Here is a 27762-nt window from a genome sequence, read left to right on the forward strand (position 1 = left end):
CCTACCTGTCTAAATATGGTACAGCTATCCCAAATATGGCTAAATAAATGTTTTATTGATTGTCCGGACGTAGCTGTAAACTCTCCGAAAGAATGCCCGCGTTGTCAGGAGATCCCAGACGTGAGAGCCAAACTTGAGGAGGAAGCTGAAGCACTGACAGAATTACATCCAAAAATTGTAAACAACATTGTCCTATTTTGATGACTGTTTCATTTTTCTATTTGTATATAAAAGATTTTTTTGCCCCCCCCCCCCCCAAAAAAAAAAAAAACACGGTATCGGTACAGCATCGGCATCGGCCGATACCACACGGCCGGGTGTCGGAATCGGGAGCCGTCGGTGGGGAAGACAGAAAAGTGCTTTTTTACTTATCCTTATGTTCCGTGGGTCTGTTTGATTTCAATGTTTTCAGTAACAGCTTGGTGTCACGTTTGAAGGAGAAAATTATTTTTTTAAAAAAATCAGTCAGGTAACTTTCCACAGTTTTTCTTCCTCCCAAAATCATCAACACTTTGATTGGCAGTAGAGCAAACATAAATAAAATCAAAGTCGGCTGATTTCAACTGATTTGGAATCTTGGTGGAGACCAACCCCACGGGGAAAAAAGAATGGCGGGCGGACCGCTTCAAGTTCACACGGCGCTCTCTTTGGGTCCGTCCTCCCGAGAAAGGCCCCGCCGTCTCCGCTTTCCGGAGGAAGAAGCCGCGTCTTTGGAGTGATAGTCGTCGCTCTGGTCCTTGGCGAAGTTGACAAACACCTGCAAATGGAGCGGCCGTCAACGTCCGTCGCCGACCAAAGATATCTCGCTACGTCTCGTCGGGGAACGCACCTGATCCAGCGTGGTCTGCGTTACGGAGTAGTCTTCGATCTTGAGGGCCCGCTTGTTCTTGGCCAGCGTGGAGAAAACGTGCGTGAGCGAGCAACGCGCCGAGGGCAGCTGGTACTGCAGCATGTTGCGGTGTTTCTCCTTCAGCGTGCTGCCGCTCAGCTCGCGCTCGATGAAGCGGCCGACGGCCGCCAGGTCGGGATCGGGCCCCGCCACCCGCAGGACCACGGTGTAGCCGTCGCCGAACCTGCCGCCGGCCCGCGCGCAACGTTAGCGCTTTGCCGGCCTCGAAAAGTCACCGCGTGTTGTCGCGCGGAACAGGTGAAAGCGGTCACGATAGTGCGTGCGTTCTACCTGTTCTTCAAATGTTGGACGCTGCCGATACATTTGAACCTGCCGTTGACCATGATGGCCATCCGGGTGCACAAGGCCTCACACTCCTCCATGCTGTCGCACGTAAACCCGGGTGAACATTTTTATAGCCAGCCCAAAAGAGGGGACGAGGTAAAAAGGAAAGGACGAGAAACGGACCGACCTGTGCGAGGTGAGCACGACGGAGCGTCCTTCCTTGATGACTGACAGGATGCAGTTCCAGAGCGCTCGGCGGGCTTTGGGGTCCATGCCCGTGGTGGGTTCGTCCTACGACAGCCAGGGTTAGCTCCGCCCACGAGCGCAACGGAGAACAGAGAGAGAGAGCGAGAGAAGCGGGATTCGCCCATGGCGCCGAGCTTATTCTAAGCGCCTCCCCGTTAGCGGACTTCAAGTGGAATTCTTTTTATAGCTTAGCCGGTCCCGCGATTTTTTTTTTTCAAGTGACAGCCGCCAGGTGGGGTGCCCGCTACTTGCAGAGTTGTTCAGAAGTAAAACTGAAGAGGAAGACTTGAACGGATTTGGCTAAATTGATCCGAATACTGTACGTTCTATCAACGGATAGCCATTTAACCCATTGTTCTCCAGTTAATGACTATATGTTTGTTGTTGGTCTTGGATTAAATCAAATAACTTCTTTCGTTCTTTTTTTTCCCTCCTCATTGCGCATTTTCTGGCACGTAATACGTTTTATACACAATTTGTCACGTCGGCTCATGATTGATTTAAGTCATGCAAAATCGTCAATGTCGAAAACTGATTTTACATGCCGATATTTGAGGCCAATATACTCATTTTGAAAGCACGTTGATGATGAAAGTCAAGTCTACGTTGAACATTTTTCTTCTTCTGCCACTTCCTTTTGTAACACTATGTGGCATAAAATCACAATTAACTAGAAACTGCCATTTCTGGAGAAAGGACTCTGGGTCTTTGCTGTGTGGAGATATAGATCTTATCCCCGCACAGGTTGGTTTGGGGACATATCAGGTCACTTCCTGTTGATTTGGGGGACACGTCCTGGTCATAACAGGTCACTTCCTGTTGATTTGGGGACATTTGGGGGACACGTCCTGGTCATAACAGGTCACTTCCTGTTGATTTGGGGACATTGGGATGGCGTGTCCTGGTCATATCGGGTCATTTGAGGACATCTCGGGGTTGTGTCCGAGTCACATCAGGTCATTTGGGGAGATTTGGGGGGCGTGTCCTGGTCATATCAGGTCATTTGGGGGGGCGTGTCCTGGTCATATCAGGTCATTTGGGGGGGCGTGTCCTGGTCATATCAGGTCATTTGGGGGGCGTGTCCTGGTCATATCAGGTCATTTGGGGACATCTCGGGGTTGTGTCCGAGTCACATCAGGTCATTTGGGGGGGCGTGTCCTGGTCATATCAGGTCATTTGGGGGCGTGTCCTGTCATATCAGGTCATTTAGGGGACATCCCCTACTGATGTCTGGTCATTTCCTTTTGATTCGGGGACATTTGGTTTTTGCCATTGAAACTGAATGGGAAATTTGGACGTCCATGGCCGTCAATGGCACCAACTTACATTTGTGTTAATGGACTCCAAGTATATTTGCATCAATACAATCAACAAACATGGTGGTCAATGGCATTAAATCAGGGGTGTCCAAACTTTTTGCAAAGGGGGCCAGAATTGGTGTGGTATAAATGTGGGGGGCCGACCTTGGCTGACGTGCTTTAAGTAGAACAATATATTTAAGCAAATTTTAGCAAGCCATTCTGGGTGTTACATTTGCTTTATTATTTTTTTTTTAATTCATCATTTCAACAGTATCGTCTTTGTGGCGTTCTCTTTCGACTCTCGGGCTCTTGCAAAATACTGCTGTTGTCAAGTTAAACTAGCTTCAAGTTGCTTCAATTTCTCGTTGCGTATCTACCTTGTAATCTTGTTGTACATGTTAGCGTGTCTTGTTTGGCCTCACATTGAACTCTTTAAAAACAGCCACTGCCTTTTTTGCAAATGGGGCAGACACCGTTGTTGTGTCTTTTAGTGAAGAAATAGTCCAATTTCCACCTATCCTTGTAGCGTCGGCCGTCGCAGTCAACTTTCTTTTTGTTGTTGATTGTCGCCCTTTTAGAAAATTGGAAGTAAAGGCTCACACGGGGTGATGTTGCTCAGAGTGCTGCTGCCTTTTAGTGGGTAAATGAGGAGCAGCATTTAGTGTGTAAGCTACTTCATATGCTGGTAGCAGTCCTGCTGACCAATTTATCAAGTCTGTGTGCGGGCCAGACGTTATTGATTTTATGACAGAGGCTGGGGGCCGGATGAAATTTGACCCCGGGCCGGACTTTGGACATGTCTGCATTAAATGAATGGGAAATTTGGACGATATGTCCGTCAATGGCATCGACATCCATATGCGTCAATGGAATCCTAGTACAGTGGGATCAATAGATTTGATATACATGGCCATCAATGGCATCTGACTAAATTGGCCTCAATTTAATGTTAATGCCATTGGAAATGAACGGGGAAATTTGGACGTCCACGGCTATCGATGGCATCGATTTCCAAATACCTCAATGGAATCCGGGACATTTGAGACACTTGTCCGACTGATATCTGTTCATTTCCAGTTAATTTGGGGACATTTGTTTTTTGCCATTGAAAATGAATGGGAAATTTGTACGATATGTCCGTCAATGGCGTCGACATCCATATGCGTCAATGGAATCCACGTATGTTGGCATCAATAGAATTGTTATACATGGCCGTCAATGGCATCTGTCTAAATTGACTTCAATGCAATCTAAATGCCATTGGAAACGAATGGGAAATTTGGACGTCCATAGTCATCAATGGCATCGACTTACACATGCGTCAATGGAGTCCAAGTACATTGGTGTCGATAGAGTCGACATGCATGGCCGTCAATGGCCTCTTTTGCAATCGTGTACTTGTGCGTCAATGCAATGCGAATGACATTAGAAATGAATGGGAAATTTGGACGTCCGTGGCCGTCAATGGCATCGACTTACATATGCGTCAATGGAATCAAAGTACGTTGGCATCAATAGAGTCGACATACACGACCGTCAATGGCATCAATGTCATGTAAATTCCATTGGAAGTGAATGGGAAAATACCCGTTAAAAATGAATGGTAAACTTTTTGGCAAATTTCCGGGGAACCGTCATTTTTTTCTCCAAATTCTGTATGAACTTTATGCCCCTCACAATCACAGAATGTTTGATGTCCAAATGATGTGATTTGGTCTAAAATTGTGGGACTACATACATTTTGAAAATCTTTTTTTTTTTTTTTCCAAAAAATCTCAAAAATTGGCGTTTACGGGCAAACTGAAACATTTTCGGAGTTGTTTGAAAAATTCCTGGCGTCGCGTGAAAATTCCGGTCGTTTCGATATTCGAACGGTGCCGATCGGTCAAATGGTTCGGACTGTGCGGCGCGACAAAGAAATCCCATTCCAAAAAAAAAAAAAACAACAAAAAAACAGAATAACACTATCTGAGTCTTTTTCAAAAACTGGCTCTTTGAAAAATACCCAAAGAACAAAGATCATCACCCAAACACTGCAGGATTTAAACAAGTATATCGGCCAATCTTGAAAAAAGTCCATATACGGTAACTGCCGGCCGATATATCCATCCACTGACTTGTTGCCACGTTTTGCCCGAGCTAATGGAGAGGCACTCTTTGAGTGACTCGCTCCATTTAGTGTCCAAGCTGAGAAAGCGCGTAGGTTGAACTCACGGGTCATATGGGATGATCGTTCGGACACCCCCACCATGCCTGCTCTCAAGTAAAGTTGAGCTGTCATCCAACTCACTCTCTCTCTCTCTCTCGCTTCAATTCTGTTGCCTGTCTGCCGCCGAGTCGAAAGTAGACGGACGTTTAACAGGCAAACTCACCAGAAAGACAACAGGGGGTGCTCCGATCAGCGCCATAGCAGTGGATAGCTTACGCAGATTCCCGCCGCTGTAACTTCCCGCCGCTTTGTCGGCGTACTTGAGCAGACCCAACTTTCGGACGCCCCACTCGGCCACCTGTCAAATCGCGGCGCGCCGGTCGGTCACGGCGAAGACGGGGCCGGAACGGACCGGGCGACCACTCACGTCACAGACTTCTTCCCCGGGAACTCCTCTGAGGATAGCGTACAGCTCCAGATGTTCCCGTCCCGTCAGCAGCTCGTTGACGGCGTCGAACTGAGGGCAGTAGCCCATGTTCCGGTGGACCTGCTCCAACTCTCGGAGGATGCTGCGGAGGGAGCGCCGCGTCAGCGGAGGGCTTTAGCGCCCGACCCCGAGCCCACTTTGAGCCGACCTCTTGCCGGCCAGGAAGGCCTCCCCGCCGGTCACCGTCGTGTCGCCCGTCAGCATTTTGAAGGTGGTGGTCTTTCCCGCGCCGTTCACGCCCAGCAGACCGAAACACTGCCCGCAGCGAGACGCTAAACGCGCGTGCCGGCGACCGACCGGCGCGTTCGCCGGCGTGACCCACCTCGCCCGGGGGGATCCCCACGCAAAGCCGATCCACCGCCGGCCTCTGATTCCTTTTGAACACCTGCGGCGCCAGAAGCCCGGGCCTTATTAACACCCGAGCTTACGCGCCGACGTGGCGCGGCGCGGTGAGGATCACCTTGGTCAGTTGTCGGAGTTCCAGGATGTGTCCGCGCCCGAGCCCGTGTACGATCCGGTGCCTCTCGCGGGCGACGTCCTCGTCCTCGTCTTCCGGAATTCCCGCCTCGGTCACGAGACTCGCCGGCCTGCGCGGAGCGAACGCGTGTGAGCGCACTTGAACGTCCCACAATTCTCCATTTCAAATGAATCTTTGTTCTGAGAATTCTGACTTTGAAGCAACAATTCTGACAAGCTGTTTTTTCTCGACTGGCCTTGAACCTCGAGAAAGATCACCTGGGTTTGAAGCAGAATCTGTACTGGATGAGGATGGTGATGAGGAAGAAGACCACACCCTCCACCGCCATGGCAAACAAATTCTTTCCCACCATGTCCCACTCCAGAGGGGAACGCAGCCGGTTCTCACCTGACGCGCACACGCGACACGTCACGCACGGGCGAGACGGCGGCGCGAGACCTTACCGAATCTCTGCAGCGCGTCGGCCATGGCTTGATTCTTGACCATGTCGATGAGGCCTCGGCCCAAGCAGAAGTGAGGGAAGACGAGGAGGACGTTCTTCAGGATGTCGTTGATGCCTCCGATCTCCTGAAGCCACGTTTACGCGTAAGGGAAGAGGCGGGGCGGGGCGGGGTGGGGGCTAGCGGCCGGCGGCGGCTCACGTGATCTCCGAAGAGCTCCATGACGAAGGTGGAGATGCTCCCGTTGATGCCGATGAGGATGTTGACGCTGGTGAGCACCACGTAGGCCGTGCTGGGGACGGTGAAGAGGAAGGACGCCGGGTACATCAGCGGCGTGATGGACCACCTGCGAGGGAGGGAAGCCGCCGCGCCCCGTCAGAGCGCCGGCGCAAAAGTGGCCGAGGCCTCGGGGTCGCCGCAGCGTGCCCGCCTACCCGTAGAGCAGAAGCAGCAGAGCCAGCACGGGAAGGTTCGTGGAAGAGACGTAAGCTTTTTGTTGGAAGGCCACAAAGATGAGGATGACCAGCGTCGCCGGGACCACGTAGTTACACTGCGGAGACACCACACCGTCGACGGGTCGGCGCTCTCTCGCGTGCCGACGGCCGAACGTACCATGTCCCAGATGAAGTTGGCGCTCCAATAGAGAAGCGGGTGCACGCCGCTGATGAAGTGCATGTGCTTGGCCTTGGTGACGCGCTCGTGAATGAGGAAAACCACAAAGCTAGCCGGTACGAAGGACATGGCGAAGATCACGCAGATGGACACCAGCACGTCCACCGAGGTGGTGACCCTGCGGAGAGGCCTCGCACGCTCGGTCGGTCTCGCGGGACGACGGGTTCGCCCTCCCTCGCTCGCTCGCTCGCTCCGGCGTACTCACAGCGCCACCTGGGACAGCTGCTCCTTGGTCAAGTTGAGCGGATGATTGAAGGCTCGGATTCCGTAGCGGCCGGCGTCTTCCCCGGGAGGCAGCCGGGCCCTCAGGATGGCGTTGCTCATCACGTTAATGAAGGAGCCCATGCTGTGCCAGCCTTTGTTGTTGAACCAGATCTGAGCGGCCCGCGCTCGCTCGGTCAGTCCCTCGCTACCGTCCGTCCGTCCGTCCGTCGGCGGCGCTCACCTTGACGTTGTTTTTGGTGTCCAGTCCGTGGATGAACGCTGACAAATTGTCCAGAAATCGATCCGCCGCCGCTCCCTGATCGATAGAGACAATGATCGCATCGCTACGACCGCCGGTCGGTCATCGGTACGTACGGCGCGCCGACGATCGGGCCGTGAGCCACCTTGGTCAGTTCAAAGATTTTGCGAACGCGTCCGATGGCGTCGTCGATTTCGTCGGCCGGCGGGAGGACCTGAGTGCTCCTTGCGCCCAAGGAGAAGCCGCCGTACCTGTCGGCCCGCGACCGATTATTTCCCATCGGGACGAGCGGCGGGATCCGGCCGGCTCACCTGAACTCGTTGACCCAGACTTTATTCTTCAAACTGAGGAAGACAGCATATATTTTAGTCACGGTCGGCGCGCGTGTCGAGCGAGCGCTTCCTACCTCTTGCCGATGATCTGAGCGTAGGTTTTGACCAGGTAGTCGGAGATGTTCCTTCCCGTCAGGTTCTGCAGCACGTCGGTGGAACTCAACTTGATCTGAAGACAAAGCGTAGGTCAGCGACCCTGTCGGCGCCCCGGTGGCGGCGGCGGCGTCCTCGCCTCGGGCGGAGGCATCCCTCCGGCTCCGGCGGGGCAATCGGGCAGCATCTTCTTTCTGCCGTCGCAGCTGCAGGAGCAGGAGGGAGAGGGCTCCTCCATGGTCCAGTTCCCGGAGACGAAGAGCCGCCGGACGCCGTCCGGGACCTCCGGGACGCTCCACTCGTCGTCGCCCAGGGTGCACGGCGCGTCTCTGCCGACGAGCGACGGAGAACGCTCGTGAGACGCCGGAAAAACGGACGAGAGAGGCCGGCCGGACGGGAAACCGGATTCGCCGGAAGTCGGAGGCGAGCTACGAAAGGAGCGACGGACTAGAAGCCAGAGGAGCGATAGGAGATGGGCGGGAGATGCCGTAAAACTGCCTGCGAGCCAGAAGAGAGAAGCGAGAAGCCTATGAAGCATAAAATGAGAAGAGGAGACAAGGGGCGAGAGGAGACTCCAAAGAGCCGAGGCACCGGAGAAAATACAATAAAGTTTAAAAGGGGACGAGGACGAGAGTATGAAAAAGTCCCTCAAAAGAGAGCGCTCAGAGGAGAGGCCGGTGGCAAGCTCAGGGACCAGATGGCGGACACCGGAACAGAGTGCGCAAAAATGGCCAGCGGCGGCATCTTACGGGAGACTAAGTCCCGGCATACAACGGGTGCCCAGTCCCGGCGGGTCCAAAAGAGAAGCCAGCAACTTCTGCATGGTGGCGTCTCCTGGCGCGTCGTCGCTAGCGTGCGCCGCAAAGCGCAACGGGACACGCCTTTTATTCTCCAGACGTGCGTTAGGTCCGTCGAGGAAAACGGGAGTACCTGATGAAGGTGACCTGCTCTTCGTACATCCAGGGCTGCAGCTCCAAACTGGGATATTTTCCAAAAGGAGGTACGATGAGACTAAAGACCAGCGCGATGCAGACAAAGACGGCCGGAAGGACGATCTGCCACAGAGGCGGCGGTCAAGCCTAGATCCCGAGCGCCAGCGGCCGACCGACCGACCGACGGACGGACAGACCTGCGCGAAGAAGCCCTTACGGGAGCGCCGGGCGTAGAGGAACCTTTTCCACATGAGGGCCACAAATTGTTGCTTTCGCAGATTCCAGCCGCTGACTTTTTCCGATCCCGTCCCGCCCGTGCCGTTCAAGCGCTCCGTCTCCCGACTCTCTGGAACGTCGCGCGCTCGTTTTTGAGCGCCGTTTCGCGCGCCGGCACCGAGCGTCGCCGCTTACCGGGATCGCCGTCGTCGGCGCCGCCGTCGCGCTCGTCCGTCAGCGGTCTCAAGCAGCTCTGAGGATCGCCTCCCCCGAAGGCGTGAGTCCGTCGTCGACGTCGGACCGGTAGCGTGCCGTCTACGTACGCGCCCCGCCGGGGTTAAGGTTTTGCGCGAGGCGAGTCGCCGGACGATCGGACGTTACCTGAGGGCACGTCCGTGTCCACGCCGTTATCTTCGGCAACTTTCAGGAAAATCTGGCGAGAAAAACAAAGGAATACTGCGCCGAACGAACGGCGTCGCCGACGGCTCGCGGGGAATCGGAGATCCCGACCTCTTCCAAAGAGGTGTCGGACACGCCGTAACTGGAGACGTTGAGCTCGCTCAGCTTCTCGTCCATTTCCCGGAAAAGTTCCACGAAGGCGCCGTCTTTTGCGGCGGAGTACGGCAGGACGAAGGTCAGCTCGTGCCCCAGGTCCTCCACCATGCGGGCGGCCGGGATGTGGCGCGTGATCAGGCCCGACACCTGGGAGGTATCCACCGGAGGTGCCTCGCACACCGATGCCGGGCGCCCGTTTTCTAAGGGAGGACGTCAAAGCGGAAAGAAGCCGTCAGAAGGTCCAATAAAAAGCAGTCAGAATAGCAACCTCTCCTTCAAGATATCATCCTATCCCTTACACCATGGGTGTCCAAACCTGTCCGCAAGGGCCGCTGCGGGTCCTGGTTTTTGTTCCTACCAATCGAGCACGGACAGTTGAACCAATGAAGTTTGTGCTAAAACAAGCAGCACCTGACTGCAATCAACTGATTACACTTGTGAGACACCAGATTGGTGAAAAGATGTCATCTTGTTTTGTAGGAATCCAGGAAATCCAGCACCCACTGCGGCCCTATGTGGAATAGTTTGGACACCACTGCACAACTCTGTCTATATTTTGATATTCACCCCCCAAAAAACAAAGCAGTGGGAGACACATTTTGAACAAATTCATACGCAGCTAGATGAGAAATCCACCAGAGTTTTGTCTCAGTGGCCATTGGACTGTTAAGCTGGAAATCGCTCTCTCTCACATAAATTGTTCACCTGGCTTGCACATTGGACCCCAGATCTTGGATTGACATTTAATACTTTATTCATATTGTATTTGACTTCTTGTCTTTAATATTCAATGACATGCAGTTCACACTTGCCCATGCTGTGAAGCGCTAAAAATGGCAGATATGAAAAAAAGAACAAAGAAGAAGTGGGGGCCCGGGCGCAGAGTTGTAGTGTAAAACACCTCTCTGTTATTAACGATCACTCGCCTCTTTCCGAGCTGTCACAAATCCAACATTCAGGACAGAAGACAGAAACTGTGTCCGTGTCTCGTATAGTGAAGAGCAAAAAACATAATTCTATAGGAATGAGACCAATGAATTTAATACATACAACAAAACAACTCCTAATAAACATATTCAAATGTGGATGATAAAACATTAGGTCAATTTCGCCCAAATCTGTTAGTAAATGACTTCATTGCGGATTATGATATTCATATTTTGTCCCTGACTGAAAGTTGGCTTCAGCAGGATGACTTTGTAAGACTTAATGAATGCACACCTCCAAGTCACGTGAATTTTTCACACAGCTAGAAGCACGGGCCGAGGGGGAGGAGTGGCAGTAATATCACACTCTTGTTTAGGTATGAGCCCAAAAAGTAAAGCTAATTACATTTATAACTCCTTTGAAAGTCTCAATTATTGATGCCAACTGGAAGAACCAAAAAGCAGTTCTTTTCATAGTGGTATATCGCCTTCCCGGTCCCTACTCACAGTTTTTGTTAGAATTCTCTGACTTTTTATCCAGTATTTTGCTAAACTGGTATAGAATTCTAATTGTAGGGGATATTAATAACCATGTTGATGATGACTGTGACTCTCTTGGTAAGGCTTTTAATGACCTACTAGATGGGACTGGCTTTATTCAAAATGTAAATAAACCAACTCACAGTCACGAGCACACCCTGGACCTGATCTTAACCTACGGTACTGAGATCAGTGACCTTATCGTCCACCCCCACAACCCCGTACTGTCTAAGTACCTTTCAGTTTGTGCTTCAAGATAATCCTACACTAGTGAATAAAACTCAGATGAAAAGGACATTATGTGATCGCTCTGTTTCAGAGAATAAACAGATCATTCAGCCAATATTCATCTCCATGTCGTCTGATTATGAAGGGAAAACGTCGGATAGTGACGAGTTTGTTGATAGTGTCATGCTCACACTACAAACTGCTCTGGATGTAGTTGCCCCTCTAAAATTAAAGTCTGTCAACCCAAGACGGGCTTCTCCTTGGTATAATGCTGAAAAACGTTCTCTTAAAGAAACAGCACGTAAATTAGAAAGACTTTGGCACAGTTCCAGCACAGAGCACGCTCTCTTTGCCTGGAAACACAGTTTAGTGACCTATAAACAGGCCTTGCGTCCGACTAAAACCAGATATTACTCATCCATAATAGAAGAAGACAAGAATAATCCTAGGTTTCTGTTCAGCACTGTAGCAAGGCTGACAGTCACAGCTCAGTAGAACCCTCTATCCCACCTACTCTCAGCTGTGATGACTTTCTTTAACAATAAAATCTCAACTATTAGAAACAAAATAGATGAATGACTTCCAACTATTAGGTCTGACAGAGCACAGAGTGAAAATTCAGAATCTCCTATACACCCCTCTATAATATTAAATAACTTCACTGAAGACCAAATGGATGTAACCTCAATCATTGTGTCCTCCAAATCGTCAACGTGCCTCCTCGACCCAATCCCAACCAAACTTTTTAAAGAGACCCTGCCTCTAAGTATTGATATTATCTTAAATATAATAAATACCTCATTAGTTACTGGCCACGCGCCACAGTCCTTTAGCTAATTACAGACCAATCTCTAATCTAACCTTCCTCTCCAAAGTCTTCGAAAGAGTAGTAGTTAAACAACTATGTCAGCACCTACAGAACAATAATTTATTTGAACATTTCCAGTCCGGCTTTCGAGCTCATCATAGCACTGAAACTGCATTAGTCAAAGTAAGTAATGACTTGTTACTAGCCGCTGACGATGGATTAGTCTCGATCCTGGTTCTGTTGGACCTGAGTGAAGCTTTTGACACAACTGAGCATAATATCTTATTTCAGAGACGAGAATGTGACATAGGCATTAGAGGAGCAGCCCTCTGCTGGTTTAAATCATATTTATTTAATAGGTACCAGTTTGTCAATGTAAACCAGCAATCATCACCGTATTCCAGGGTCAGTTATGGTGTGCCGCAAGGGTCGGTCCTCGGGCCCATCTTGTTTACGCTGTATATGCTGCCTTTAGACAATATCATCAGAAATCATATCATTAATTTTCATTGTTACGCTGACGATACACAATTGTATTTATCAATTAAACCTGATCAGATCAGGCAAGTGGATAAACGAAGTACCTGTGTCCGAGATCTAAATACCTGGATGAGCACTAATTATCTTCTACTTAACCCTGAAAAGACTTTTCAGAAGGTCTATAGCTATATAGATCTTATAATAGGTCCTAAAAGTGTGAGATACTAATTTCCTAGATAGTCACTCTGGACAATGTGAGTTTAGCCTCCAGCACCACAGTTAGAAACCTCGGAGTTCTATTTGACCCAGACCTATCATTTAAAGCTCATATTAAACAAACCTGTAGAAGAGCTTTTTTCACCTGCCATACATACCAAAACATAGCCAAAATTAGAAATATTCTGTCTCAAAGCGATGCAGAAAAATTAATTCACGCATTTGTTTCATCTCCATTGGATTACTGTAACTCATTACTTGCAGCTTGTCCTAAAAGTTCCCTAAAAGGTCTTCAGCTAGTCCAGAACGCAGGAGCAAGACTTGAAACAGGAACTAATAGAAGAGAGCACATCACCCCTGTGCTCCAAGCCCTTCACTGGCTTCCAGTCGAGTTTAGAATTAAATTTAAAATCCTTCTTCTTACATTTAAGATCATTAATGTTTTGGGGCCATCTTATCTCACCGATGCTCCGGTTCCATACCGCCCCAACAGAACACTCTGATCTCAGAATGTAGGTCTACTGGTAGTTCCCAGGGTCTCTAAAAGTACAGTAGCAGCTAGAGCCTTTAGTTACCAAGCTCCTGTCTTATGGAATCAGCTTCCAGCTAGTATTAAAGAGGCCGACACAGTCTGCACATTTAAGATTTGACTAAAAACGTTCCTATTTGACAAAGCTTATGGTCAGGCTAGTTGAAAACAGACTAGACTCACAGTTCAGTCTAAAGCTGCCCGAGGAGCTATAATGCTGGGGGAAGTACAGCCACCGAGTCCTATCTCCTGTTTTTCACTGTACCTACCAACTGTCTTTTTTTCTCTTTTCTAAATGTAATATCTAGTTGACTAGTTTTTTCATCACTAGTCACCCGGTGTCCCCTTTGGAGGGGCTAAATTTTCAGCCGCAGCCGCCTGACAATCCTGACTGGCTGGATGGACGTCCTCGCTGCACCCCCCCCAATCAGGCTAGATGGACCTCCTCATGTTCCCTTACGCCACTGCATCTCTACAAACTGGAACTCCTTCTGCTTCTACCCATCATCAGTCCTGGTGCCGCTATAGCCTGTCCGTCCAGAGAGTGGCTCTCTCCTGATTGTGGTTCTCCCCAAGTTTTCTCTTTTTCCCATGTTTTTTTTTTTTGAGTTTTTCCTTGCCGCCAGTGAGGGTCTAAGGATGGGGGATGGCCAGGTCATGGACTTATCTCATTCATCTACAGTATCTGACTGTGTATGAAAAATGACTCTGTAAAGCCCTCTGAGACAAACCTGTTGTGATATAGGGCTGTACAAATACAATTGAATTGAATTGAAGAAGCGGCTGTAAGAAAGCAATGTAGCTCAACTTCACATACAAGTTGAACTGTTGAAAGGAAGGAATTCCTTGTAAAAACCACCATATTTCTGTCCCAGATTTGATCAGCCGGTACAAAGCATTTTTTTCTTCCACCCTTAGATCGGCCCAATCTATTAGGACCGCACTGGGGCGAGGAGGCGGTCCGCTAGCATCGCTCACCGACAGTGACGGCGTCGCTTTCTTGCTCGCTGCCCAGTCCGGCGTCGCTGCTGCTGACGGAACCGCTCTCGTCCTGCGACGGGAGCGGGCGGCGTTCACGCTTTGTCCGGAACGGAGAGCGCGGCGGAGCGGGACCTTTTTGGCGAAGGAGACCGTGCCGGACGAGTTCCCGTACGAGCCGAGCGAGGGTTCGGGGTCCTTTTTGACCAGGGTCAGGTAGTAGCCCGTCCCCAGCTGGTTCTTTAGGAAGAGCGAGGAGCCCGCGCAGCACAGCTTCCCGTGCGAGATGATGGCGATGCGGTCGCCCAGGATGTCGGCCTCGTCCATGTGGTGCGTGGACAGGATAATGGTGCGTCCTGAGAAAAGCCGGCGGGCGGTTCAATCCGTGCGCACGCACGGCGCCGCCCGCCAAAACTCACCCTGCCTGTACTTGAGCAGCAAATCCCAGATTCCCCTGCGAGCGTAGGGATCCACTCCGGCCGTGGGCTCGTCCAAGATCACCACCTTGGAGCCCCCGACGAAGGCCAGGGCCACGGACAGCTTCCTCTGCATTCCGCCGGACAGCGTGCTGGTCTTGGAACGCCGTTTGTGCGGCAGGCCCGTGTCGCGCAGGATCTGCTCCATCTCGCCTTTTACCCCTTCTTCCGACAGACCTTTCAGTCGGGCGTAGAACCACACGTGCTCCTCCACCGTCAACCTGGCGAAAGCACCGGGACGTCAGCTGCTAGCGGGCGGGGTCGGAATGAAAAAAAGAGGACGGCAGAAGGAAGGAAGGCCGCTCGCTCACATGCTGAAGAGGACGTTGTGTTGCGGGCAGACGCCCAAGCTCTGCCGAATGGCGCTCAGCTCCGTGCGGATGTCACGACCGAGGATGTAGGCGGTACCGGAGGTGGGCGGGAACAGACCGGTGAGGACGGACCTGTCGCGACGGAAACGGTTTGGAACGGCTTCGCCGGCGAAGGGGCCGGGCACCGCCGACAAATTACATAGTGGTGGTCTTTCCCGCGCCGTTGTGTCCGAGGAAGGAGGTGATCTGTCCCTCGTAGAAGCCTAGCGTCAGGCCGTCCACCGCCACTTTCTTCCCGTGCCGGTAAATCTTGACGAGATTCTCGATGTAGACGCCGAGCCGGAGGTGAGCCGGTTCCTCTTCCGTGCACGCCGCTAGACAGGAGTCACGTGCGCAGACAGATAATCTCAGCGGGAAGACAAAAAAAACCCAGCTTATCCTTTCGGAGTCTCGACCTTACCGCCGGACTTTCTTTTGTGCTCCAACGGGACTTTGTCGGATGCCTTTTCCTCCTCTCCGAACCAGTAGGACTTGGTGAAGGGGAAGTACCACGGCCGAGGAATGCCGTATTGACCTGCCGGAAGGACGCGCAAACCGGTCACCGAACTCGGACTCGTCCGCTTCTATGGAATCGAAAGCATTCGCTGTGCTTTGTTGTCTTGCCAATACGGGCAGAGCTTTCTGCGCGCACCTGTCCATCTCCGTGACAACCGGAAAGATACTTTTAGTATGTCCGGGAAAACCGGGAGCTGGAAATTGGCCAGTGCTGTAGCTTAGCTTCTACTCTTTGAGCAATGAAGATTCTGTTGGCTTGCACTTGCTACACTAACCTCTTTTATTGCGTAGTTGAGATTCATGTTAGCAATGCTTGCCACCTCACCAATTAGTTTACTATCAGTCGAGTTATTTGGAGCGGATCTGAATTCCGTATTCCCCTTGGCACGTTGACAAATTCTATGAAGGGTTAGAAATGAAAACATACTGTACGGGGAGGCCGGCCGAGGCGGACTCGCTCAAAGAAAATAATAGGTGCTTCCACGCTACCTGGAAAGACGGCTTCGATGTACCAGGTGAGGAGTCCGTAGAGGAAGGAGTCAAAGTACATGATGATGATGGCGGTGCGGAGGCTGAAGTCGTCCTCTTCCAGGGGACTGGCCACCAGGTTCTTCCACTGGATGCCGACGCCCTGCTCTTCGAACAGGGCGAAGTACTCGCAGCCGAAGCCGAAAGCCACCGGAGACAGGAGGCTCTGCGGTCGTTAGCGCGAGGCGCCAGTCAGCGCTTGCGTCAAATGCTAAGCAAGGCCCCGGCCCAGCCCGGCCCGGCCCCGCTCGCCCGTCCTTACCGCGAAGACTTTAGCCGGAAAGCCGATGTGGTCCTGCCAGGCCACGCAGAGGACGTACGGCAAGTAGAGCGTGAAGTATATGATTCCTCCGCAGGCGGCGGCCAAGTTGGCTCGAGCGAAGGCGGTGCTGATGAGAAAGCACTGCATGATAGTGACCACGGCGAAGGACGCCAAAAAGAGGTAGACCACGCCGGTGTCGCTGTACGGCAGCAGGTTTCCTTTCTGCGGAAAACAGAACGGAAGGAGTGACGGCCAAAGGCGGCGGCGGCGGCACCGACGGACCTTGAGCATCAGGACCAGGAGCCCGGCGCTGACGAGCAGAGGAATCAGACTGCTGATGAACCAGCTGAACCACAGGATGCCGTTGTCCAATCCCATGATCCTCATGGTCTCCTTCAGACGCGCCTCCTTCTCGTACACTACGTTCTTCAGGATGATGGAGACGGAGAACATCCAGGCCAGGGTCATGAAGAGCGGCATGGAGCGACTCATCACCCGCAGGAATCTGAGAACGAGGTCGAGCCGGACGCCCGCCCGGGAACGCGGGATTGAGCCGGACGGGTTAGGACGCGTACCGCTAGTTGACGCTCGCTCCACCTACATGTCGTCCACGTAGCAGGGGTACGGCATTTGTTGGATGTAAACGCCCGTCTTGTCTTTGGTGCCGGTCAGGGTTCGGACCAGGGCCTGTTCGATGACGTCCTGGAGGTAGGAGAAGCCTCCCCAGATGTAGCGCATGTCCTCAAAGGGGTCAGCGCGAGGACCCGGGTCCCAGTACCTGAGCGGAAAGCCCGAAAGCGGCGTTAACTCATTTGACTTTGGCGTCGCTTTGCACCGGAAACCCCGGACTTCGGCGGCCCGGGTCTGTTCTTACGCGTCTTTGATCTTATTGGTCCGCTCCACGTTGTCGATGTCCATCCGGATTTTGTAGCTAATGTTGGGGGGGAGCTCCGTGGCGTTGGTGGCCAGGTCAGGGAAGACGATCCCCGCCCAGAACCTCTTGTCCTCCAGCAGAAGCATCGACTCGTTGATCATTCGCTCTTCGGTCGAGACTGCTTCCAATTTGTCCAGATTCACGCACTGAAACACGTTCGCGGCCGGTAAAAAATAAAAAGTTAGCTGGCCTAGCCGCCGCCCCGGTCGTTTTTTTGCACGGGCGGGCGTTCGCCACTCGCCTCCATGAAGCGGGAGATGCCGCCCACGGCCTGGTCGGTCTCGTTAAAGACGTCCCTCCAGGTGAGGGCGCCCGGCCGCCGTCGCCGCTCGTCGGCGTGCCTGGACAGGAAGTGGGACACGTCGGCCACGGTCCACTCGGTGTCGGCCAGTTGAGTGTGAAAGTAGGAGGCGGTGGCGTTGTTTTTCAGCAGAGACTGGAAGGCACGCACAAGCGCCTCCTGTTTTCCTCCTTTCTTGCATTATCGCCAAACGGGAGACTTTCCGTCTCTGGACTACGTTACGATTTGCGAGAGGCGTTATCTCACCGTGTGGCAATACGACAATTATCAGGAAATCCTATTCTATGACAAAATGAAAAAAAAAAAAGCCCTTCCCATCCTTCTGCTGTCAATTTCCATGGTTTTAGCACTTGACGTCCAAACCGTGCATTTGAACTCCTAGGGTGGCAAATGCCATTCGTCCTCCCACTTCAAACGGATGATTGTCAGTGAGCTCATTTTGGGTTATTTCTTGTTGATTTTTGGTCACTTCCTGTTTATTTTGCGGCATTTATGGATCACTTCCGGTTGAAGCTACGGAACAGGAAGTGAATATCCCAAAATGAATTGGAAGCGCCTTAAATTGGAAGAGGACCCCCTTCTAGTCTAAATTGACGTCTATAGCTGTCAGTGGCAGCCGACGAGGTCACGTGGAAAAATTTGGGTGGGTTCCTTTTCTTTAAACAGTAACGATATATGTATTCATGGCAGTCGATAGGCTTTTGTATCACGCTCAGAGCCCTACTCTGCACGAATGAACAATTGCGGTGGATTACCCGTATCAGGTTCATCTGTTCGCTGTTCTCCAGGAAGTTCCAAACTTTAGGTCTCATCTCCTCCCACATTCCCTCCAAGTCCCGGAAGACGCCGAGCTCCTGGAAGGTGCGGTTGACCTGCGGGCGCCGCAGACGTAAACGCGCGTTCAAACCGAGCGGCCAAACGACGGCCGGCCGGACGGGAGCTGGGTCCTCGCCTCGTGGATGACCCGCCGAGTAGCGGGAGTGTCGGGAGTGTAGAGGATTTTCCCCAGCAGCAGTGGTTTGACAGCTTCCCAGATCATCTTGGACATGGGATTGGAATCCAGGCTCCTGACCAGACTGTTGCAAAAGGGAGCTACACACAAACACGGCATTTCTCACAAAGGACGCCGCAACAATTAGAATCCCACCGCCCTCCTTGCGCCAAATGCCGAGGGCAAAGTTCGCGGGAAGAGGGGGAAACCAAGCGAAACGGGCCATCGCGACCAAAACCCTAACCCTTTTTTTGGCCTTCATATTTTGGTCGAGCTCGCGACTTAGGCGCTCGCTAAGGGTTAGCGACCGACCGGATACGCTCGGGCCCCTCCGGAAGCCGCGTCACGCGGACGGGCGCCGAGGCGACTCCGACGGCGAGCGGGGCGACGTACCGGAGGCGTTGTCGTAGTGCTGCGCGGCGCCGGCCTCCTCGCTGCCGTTGTGGTTCCCGAAGAGCGCCTTGTAGTTGCTGTCCTCGTACCAGTTGAGGGACTTGATCTGCAAGCCGCCGCCCTCCGGGTGCCCGCACGCGATCCGCGACACGGCCTGGTACAAGGCGCTGGGCGAGGACGTGGCGTTGCGCCGAAGGAAGACGATCTCTTTCCTCAGGTCCGTCCAGCTCTTCATCCCGGCCAGCTGCGGCACAGCAAAATTCAAACCGCGCTAGGGTTCCGTCGGATCGCGCCGGCGTTTCGTCCGGACGAAATGCCGGCGCGCGCGGGAGAAAGCGGATGAGCGGCGTCTACGCGAGTCAACGGGGACGACGCAGCTGCGTGTGTTTGTTGCTTCTAGTTCTTTGTTCAGCTGAGACATCGGGTGTCCCGACCGCCGCGTGACTCCTCGCAATTTTCTCTCCAGAGAACTCACGCTGGGCTCGCCTCTCGCCATCGCAAATTTTCACGGCCAATGATAAACGATCGCCCGCGATATTGTCCAAAAATCTTCATTTTTCCAACCAATGGAACCACTATTGTGGTGACTATATATCCTAATACACAGGTGTCAAAGCGATTCCAGAAAGGGCCTAGTGGGTGCAGGTTTGCTTTCCAACCAATGAAGAGGACACCTTTTCACCAATTAGATCTTTTACATGTGTTAAACTTTGTCAGGTGCTGCTTGTTTCAGCAGGAAGTTCATTGGTTAAACTCTCTGCGCGTCATCGGTTGGAACAATATCCAGCACCTACTAAGCCCTTTCTGGAATCGCACCTGTGAAGTATACCCATTTACTGTAACCGCGATAAAAGTTTATTCTCAAACACTAAAACTATAGAAGACAAAGGAAAATCATTTTTAAACATCACTACACCTAATGTGTGTCATTTGAAGTGTAGAATCCGATGGAGGCCAGCCATTTCTGTCCTGGGCTGAGCCAATGACAGCCCGTCAAAATGGCTGATATTGGCCTAAAGCACAGGTGTCAAAGCGATTCCAGAAAGGGCCTAGTGGGTGCAGGTTTGCTTTCCAACCAATGAAGAGGACACCTTTTCACCAATTAGATCTTTTACATGTGTTAAACTTTGACAGGTGCTGCTTGTTTCAGCAGGAAGTTCATTGGTTAAACTCTCTGCGCGTTATCGATTGGAACAAAATCCAGCACCCACTAGGCCCTTTCTGGAATCGGTTTGACACCTGTGGCCTAAAGCATGGGTGTCCAAACCTGTCCACAAGGGCCACTGTGGGTCCTGTTTTTTTTTCCTACCAATCGAGCACAGACAGTTTAACCAATGAAGTTTGTTCTAAAACAAGCAGCACCTGACAGCAATCAACTGATTAGAGACACCAGATTGGTGGAAAGGTGTGGTCTTGTTTTGTAGGAATCCAGGAAATCCAGCACCCACTGCGGCCCTATGTGGAATAGTTTGGACACCGCTGGCCTAAAGTCATTGTCATCTAGCCGTGCCGAATGCATCATTTTCTATGTTTTGCCCATTTTTCATAAAGGGAAAGCAGGCAGAGTATAAAGTGTGTCTGTGGGCAGTAAACATGATGAGAGCAAGTTAGAGTAACCTTATTACAGTGTTTAAATCAGTAGCTATCTTTAATCATTGCCACTCTTAGGCTTAGGCAAAGCACGACGACACGGTTTCCCGTGATTTTGGCGACGACGTACCTCCACGGCCAGGGAGCCCAGACCGTCCAGCAGCTTGTTGGTCGCCGCAGAAACGTCCCGCACGGCTTCGGGGTCCGATCTGACGTCCCCCTGAGAGAGCGGCGCGCAAACGGTTCACGCTTCCCATAGAACGGTTCGATGTCCCGAATAGAAAAGGGACGTTCTTACCAGGAAGGGTTTGAGGAAGTCGGCATTTTCCAGAAAGTTGCGCTCGACGAGGTCCAGCCACGCCGGCGGGGCGCGGCACACCAATTCCTGAACCGCGGCGGCGGTCCCGGGGTCCGTCACGTTGACAAATTCCCCTACGCCCCGGCCCCCCGACCGGCGGGGGCACGCGTCCCGCAGGCGAACCCCGAAACCTCTCAAAAGAACCTGAACACAGGCGCGCTTCCGTCCGGTTACCCGTCGACGGACCGACGGATCGAGGGAGGGAGGCGCGCACCTTCTCCAAGTCGACGTCGGCCTCCAGGATGCGTAAGACCGCCGCCGGCGGGAAGGATACGTTTCGCGACAGGAAGCCGGAAAAAGTCTCCTCGTCTCGTAGGAAGTGCTTTAACTTGAAGCCTGAAGGACACAAACGTACGTCAAATCAGGTGACGGGAATCCTATTTGATGATGTCACTGCTACAAGTCGTCACAGGTGCCAACGTCTGACTCAAAGAGACTTTTATGAAAAAGTCAATAGGAACCATCCCTTCCTCCGGCTTTGTACTTGTCATAACAGGCCCGAGCGCGAGCGCGAGCGCAAGCGGGAAGGTTTTTCAGGGGTCAGCCGAGGTGTCAAATGAGACGGTGGCGTTTTAAGCGGGGACGCCCGTCAGCCCGACGTGGCAAATTGGCGGCGCCAAATCGGCGAGGGTTCGGTTCGCAGGGGTCGCACGCTCTCTGCCCGCCTCCCTCCTTTCCCTCCCGTCACAATAAAAGCAGGTCAGAGCAGGTCGGAAACTCGACACGCCATCATTAGAACACAAAGCGGCGGCAAATTCCTTTTGTTCAGCCAGCAAGAAAAGTGCAGAACAAAGAAAAATGTCACCGGAAATTTCTTGACAGCTTTAGGAGCGGACGGAGGCTTTTCATTTCCATGGACTATGCATAGCAATTGTTGTCGTCGTTGTTCAAATGTGACCGTGGAAAATTTCCAGCCAAAACGCCGACGGCGGGCGGGACGATTTACCGGGATCGATCGTTTTGACGCGCCAGCCGCCGAAGGGCCACGCCAGCTAAGGCGCTTCTAGCGTTCCCGGGCTAGCTCGATTATAACGAGCAAAGTTGCGCTTCGGGTACCGACCGCTTCTGCTGCTCTGGAGCTTCCTGAGGGCGCGGGCCAGCTCCTTGAAGCCTTCCAAGTTTTTGTCGTTCTGACTGTACAGGAGAATCTTTTTGGCGTCGGAGAAGAGGCGGGAAATTCTGCAAGAGAAAAGAAGGTGAGCGAACGAGAGCGCGCCGAGGACGGCCCGACGCTCACATGGAGTCGTTGAAGTTGCCCACCACGCCGGGCGACTCGCCGGGCGTGGGGCTGCGGAAGCACGGGTTGTTGGCGTTGCAGAGGATGCCCTGGATCCACGGCAAGGTGCCCGCCGAGGGCATGGCCTTGTTGGGGAAATGACCTGAGACGGACGGAGACGGACGCCGGATTAGATCCCGTGCAGGTTTCGCCTTTTCGTCGACAGAGGAAAGGCAAAATCCGGGTGTATATCGGCCGGCCGACAAATCGCTCGACCTTTGTCAAACAGATCTTCATCCGAGGAGCAAACATAAGAGTTACTCTATTACAGTGTTTTTCAACCAGTGTGCCATGAGAGATCGTCAGGTGTGCCGCGAGAAATGCAATATCACTTTTTTTTTTTTTTTAACGTCATGGGGCCGAAGGAATAGGTAGAAAGTTCTCGGTCGTGTGCAGATGAGCGAGGTATTGCTCTTGTCGCATTAAAGAACTGCTCGGATTTCTGGCCGTCGCAACCGCGCCGTCCGCGACAGTGCAGAACGCAAAACGTCAACTGTACATCCTCTGATCAGACTCGTCAAATGTCGATATACACGAAAGTGTCCTTTCCATTTTATCCATATGTGACGGCCATCAATCCTCCCAGTGTTTTATTCTAACGCATTTTCGAGGACAGCAAGGTGGCCGCCGGCTAGAAATTCGAGCGGTTCTTGAACGCGACACGAGCAGCTACGTCATCTCCAAGCAAAACACCGGTCGCTTCAAAACAAGTCTATGGACTATTATGTTCGCCTTCGTGAAAACACAGAGAAACAGGCAACTTTTTGGAGAAAAACTACAAAGGGAAATAAGGAAGCCCTCAAAGCCAAACCTTGTTGCTGAACTTGTTGCCAAATCCAAAAAGTGCCACACTGTGGCAGAGATATTAATCCTACCTGCATGCAAAGCCATTGTCAGCGGGATGCTAGGCCCTGATGCGGTTAAAGTCCCTCTGTCTGATAATTCTGAGCTTTTCAAGCCTTACTGTTATGACCAAAAAAAATCCAGACTGAGCGCTGTTGAAGATTCCTGCCAGGATATCGGCTTTGTGTTCATCTAAACAGGCTCAAGTTTTACACTGAGAAAGTATAAATATTGAGAAATGATTTTATAATTAAATATACTGTACAGAAAGTCATTTTGGTTTGTGGTGTGCCGTGAGGTTTTTTCCCATGTAAAAACGTGCTGTGACTCAGAAAAGGTTGAAAAACACTGCTCTATTATAAAGATGGATGTACACTTGTGAAAAAAAGTCCCTACGTTAGCTGACCATTACTCGGACACATGTCAAAATAGGATTCGACGGCGCGATACCCAGGGGAAAAAAAGCATGTCTTTCTTCAGGCTGGCTCGAGTTCGATCTGATCTTTTTGAGTTGTTTGAGCGACAAGTCGCAACAGGTCGTCGCTCTATGACTGCAACAACATTCCTCAAACGACTACAACCTACGCTATGTATCTATCTCTACTCCTTCCCCTTTTTTTTGCGGCCGCGGTGGACTTTCTTTCTTTCTTTCTTCCGCTCGGCACGCGTGGCGCCGCCGGTCCTCCGACCTTCAGCAGCTGACGTCGTCCGATTATGACGTCCATAAAGAAAGATAAAATGTCAAAAAGAGATAAACCTGCACGAGGAGGACAAAGGAGGGGGCCGAAGCCAAGACTTATCAATCGCTTATCAAATCCGTTAACTTCCAAAAAGATTTTCAGTGAGCGCAAATCAAGTGTTTGTCCGTATTTTGAGTATTGGCAACTGATCGAAGGGTTTGAATCCCCCACAATATAGTGTATAATCTCACAACAAAAAATGTTTTCGTAACGAAAGAGAGCCGCGGTCGGAGCCGGAGAAACGTCTGGAACGATCCGGCCGGCGGACTCACATTCGTGCTGTTCGTACGGCGGGTAGCTGAGGCGCACGGCGATGAGGATGAAGAAGATGAAGAGCGGCCACACGATCTCGACCAGCAGCTGAAGCTGAAAATCAAAGGAGCCGTCGGTGACGGACCTCCTCGGAAGCGGCGCTCTCTCTCTCACCTTCTGCCGCCGCCTGTAGGTCAAGTTCTTCCAGAGCAGCAGGGCCAGCTGCGTCCGCTGGGACATGGCCGGTCCTCGGCGCCGGAGCCCACGCGCGTCTCAAAAGGGAAAAGGTCGAGATGTCTTTAGATAGGGATCGCCGATCACGTTGCTTCCACGCGCGCTTATATCTCCGGAGCCGCCGGCTTTATTAGGAAGAGCTGATAATCTCCCGCTGATCGCTAATCAATAACCAGCGTTGACCTGACAAGTCTTCCCGATACTTTGTCTTTGCCAGCAAAACGTGAGCCACGCAAACGGCCCCCCAAATCAACGGCAAAGTTCACCCGCTATATTGTCGGTATCGTATCGCTCGGGACCGGGACCATGTGCTGTGGTAGTTAGTCGAAGGGGGAAAAAAAACGGTACCCCGCCAGATATTGCTCTATGGGCTTTTTGCGGCAGGTTGTCATGTTTATTAGCATTACAAATTACAAACAACAAATTGGATAACCGATAATGATGGATTTTTTTTTTCCTTAAATGACGGGGCCACGGCACAAAATTTGGTGTATAACTCCCTCCCGGTCGAAATGGATTTCCCCCTCTTTGACATATTCTGTGAAGTGGGCTGCTGGCATGCAGTGAAGGAAGGAGACTTTTGAATAGATGTAGCGGGCGCTTTCCTGGAGAAAATGTTGAAAATAGCGATGTTTTGGAAATGACGGCAAACAGATCAATACACGGATTGATTGATGAACTCAATCCAGTCTTGCCAATCATTGACAGAATTCCTCCTAAATAATCTTCGTCATCAAATTTAGGCAGAGCAGCAAACAAACTTGTCTTTTTGCCATTTATCAACTCGGATGAACTTTAGTCCGACACATTTCAACACTCGACTTGTCGTTTCTCTAAAGGACCTTCTTACCTTCCCCGAGTTCTTCTTCCTTCTCGTTCTTGTCTCCCTCTCTATCTCGTTGCGGTCTCGTCTCGTCGCGTCGCGTCGCTCGCTGCAGGCAGGCTGGCCGCCTGACTAACTGCGTTGCGTTGAGTCAACTCCGAACTTGCAAAATCTCCGCAGCGTCCGGCCGGTCTCGTCTCGGCCGGCGTCCGTCAGCGGTAGTAGGCCCACGCTCTGCTTCCGTTCGCTACTACTTCCAAAATAAAAAGAAAACGCCCACCGCCTTCGCTTACGTCACAAACTCAAAGTCAAAAAAAGACGGGCACCCAGATCGAAAATGTTAAGCTCGTCGACGCTAAGAAGCTCTAAACGCATGCGCCAAAGGCAAATATCGTCCAAGAAAGCTTGGCCGTTATTTTGGAAGACGCGTCTCGCTCGTCTCGCGCTTCCGGACAGTCGCGCAGCTCATCTGCGGTCTCTTCTTCCGAGATGGGGCAGGCAATAAACAGGAAGCAAGAACGTTTCTCTTCTCCCCCCCCCCCCAATTCAGCCATTCAAAAATAAAGCTACGAGCGAGCAACAAGTATGCAATGCACTCAACACAAAGGGTCTCGAGAGGCACACACGCACAAACCAAAAGATGCTTATGAATACATCCTTCCAAGTGGATGAGCCAAAATTTGCTGCAAATGTTCTTCCGAAATTCACCAGCAGAGTTCACATCTAGCTGACAAATGACATTCTCACAATCTAACAAGGATAAATCCATTCAAATAGCACCATTAAAGAGCGCAGCATACATCTGTCCAGGAGAGGAAAATATCATTGAATGTGGCGCACACAAGAAGCTTGAGTTCCCCTTGCACTTCTCAGCTTTAACACTAGATGAAGATAGCTTTACCACTAAATGAAGATAGTCCGCCGTTAAACAGTGCCTCCCCATGAGCTCAAAATCCATAGGTTTGAAGGTCAAAACCTGACATGTTGAAATCATAGAAGACACATTTTCTCTGACATGAATATACAGTATATAAAAACAGAATCCCATGTGATCAACGGAGCTACATTGTTGGTGATTTTCTGGACGTTTTTGCTGCCGCTGGACTTTTGTTCCGCAAACTTTGCTTGACTACAAATATGGATTTAGCAAAATCCTGTATCATTGTGTTGCTCGTTAACTCTTTTGCTGCGACTGACAGTTCTAGATATCCGTTTCAACCGAAAACACGATCGTGCGGTCGCGTGTCACGGCCGTTGACGGCAATAGACGGCCGATCCGAGTTGACCGCACGGATCTGAAGTCTGTCGCTGATGAGGTCACTTTAGTTGTTACGCCTATGCCTCTCCATGATAAATATCCGAGTCAAATGTCGTTTGCCTGGATCGCAGGGGTGCCAGAGCCTATCCGACCGACGCGTTTATTCATAAAATTAATTAAATAAATCATTAATATAAAATAATTATAAATATTAATTCATAATTAAAATTAATCAAAAAATGAGAAATATTCTGCCTAAAAGCGATGCAGAAAAATTAATTCACGCATTCGTTACATCTAGATTGGATTGCTGTAACTCCTTACTCGCAGCTTGTCCTAAAAGTTCCCTAAAAGGTCTTCAGCTAGTCCAGAACGCATCAGCAAGACTTTTAACAGGAACTAATTGAAGAGAGCACATCACCCCTATGCTCTGAGCCCTTCACTGGCTTCCAGTCGAGTTTAGAATTAAATTTAAAATCCTCCTTCTTACATTTAAGACCATTAATGGTTTGGGGCCATCTTTACTCACAGATGTTATGGTTCCATACCGCCCCAACAGAACACTTCGTTCTCAGAATGCAGGTCTACTGGTAGTTCCCAGGGTCTCTAAAAGTAAAGTAGCAGCTAGAGCCTTTAGTTACCAAGCTGCTTCCAGCTAATATTAAAGAGGTTGACACAGTCTGTACATTTAAGATTAGATTAAAAACGTTCCTATTTGACAGAGCTTATGGTCAGGCTAGTTGAAAACAGACTAGACTCACACTTCAGTCTAAAGCTGCCCTAGGAGCTATAACGCTGTGGGAAGTACAGCCACTATCCCGTTTTTCACTCTACTTACCACTAGTTCTTACTTTATTTCTCTTTTGTAATTGGAATATCTAGTTGTTTAGTCTTTTCATCACTAGTCACTTGGTGTCCCCTTTCCCCCTTCCGCTCTGGGGAGAGGCTACCTTTTCAGCCTCAGCCGCCTGACTATCCTGACCCCTGGCTGGATGGACGTCCTCGTTGCCCCCCCGTCTCATCTGGCTAGATGGTAGTGACGGGATCTGTCGTTCACTTGAGTAAACGAATCCATTCCGGTTCGTTCAGTAAAACGATTCGTTCAAACGAATCGTTCAACGAATCGTTCGCCCCCCTCATCTCCCTCCCCACCCAAATGAATCGTTCGGTTAGTGAACGGGAAGTGACGTTGCCGAACGAATCACCAAAGACCGCTTCGCAGTATAACTGAACGGGAAGTGACATTGCTTGGTCCCTCCCTCTCTTGCACATTGACCACTCGTCGTAGTTTCAGAAATGAGTGACAGGCGATATCATTCTGCTCTCAGAGACAGCCTCGTCTCCCTCCCACTGCTGCAAAAGCGAGGGAGGACTTCCGCGTCGTCTGTCCTAGT

General features: G+C 51.2%; 1 protein-coding gene across 3 annotated transcripts; it reads right to left on the reverse strand.

Annotated features, from left to right (window-relative positions):
- Window positions 1-34: 34 nt before the first annotated feature.
- Window positions 35-27499, reverse strand: LOC130923995 (phospholipid-transporting ATPase ABCA1-like). 3 transcript variants are annotated; one of them, XM_057850258.1, is made up of 49 exons: window positions 25138-27498; window positions 24228-24325; window positions 24074-24167; window positions 22180-22321; window positions 22003-22121; window positions 21157-21278; window positions 20883-21086; window positions 20715-20804; window positions 18995-19238; window positions 18563-18702; window positions 18366-18482; window positions 17551-17745; window positions 17250-17455; window positions 16977-17153; window positions 16658-16880; window positions 16376-16597; window positions 16075-16279; window positions 15491-15604; window positions 15230-15404; window positions 15031-15162; window positions 14663-14940; window positions 14379-14599; window positions 14244-14316; window positions 9494-9738; window positions 9365-9416; window positions 9179-9298; window positions 8965-9113; window positions 8766-8890; window positions 8585-8683; window positions 7975-8164; window positions 7817-7911; window positions 7722-7754; window positions 7556-7661; window positions 7393-7467; window positions 7153-7322; window positions 6888-7065; window positions 6710-6825; window positions 6477-6621; window positions 6279-6402; window positions 6093-6222; window positions 5818-5944; window positions 5680-5742; window positions 5506-5612; window positions 5298-5439; window positions 5094-5228; window positions 1362-1465; window positions 1181-1273; window positions 830-1073; window positions 35-757 (listed from the first exon to the last, which is right to left on the reverse strand). In XM_057850258.1, the coding sequence occupies exons 2-49, from the start codon at window positions 24291-24293 to the stop codon at window positions 632-634; spliced, it is 6852 nt and encodes a 2283-aa protein (XP_057706241.1). In that variant the 5' UTR covers window positions 24294-24325; window positions 25138-27498; the 3' UTR covers window positions 35-631. The 3 variants fall into 3 exon arrangements, with proteins under 3 accessions (XP_057706241.1, XP_057706240.1, XP_057706239.1); XM_057850257.1 differs by having other exon boundaries at window positions 16376-16880; XM_057850256.1 differs by having other exon boundaries at window positions 8585-9113; window positions 16376-16880; window positions 25138-27499.
- Between the last annotated feature and the right edge of the window lie 263 nt (window positions 27500-27762).

Source organism: Corythoichthys intestinalis, chromosome 11, assembly GCF_030265065.1.
Source record: "Corythoichthys intestinalis isolate RoL2023-P3 chromosome 11, ASM3026506v1, whole genome shotgun sequence".
NCBI lineage: Eukaryota > Metazoa > Chordata > Actinopteri > Syngnathiformes > Syngnathidae > Corythoichthys > Corythoichthys intestinalis.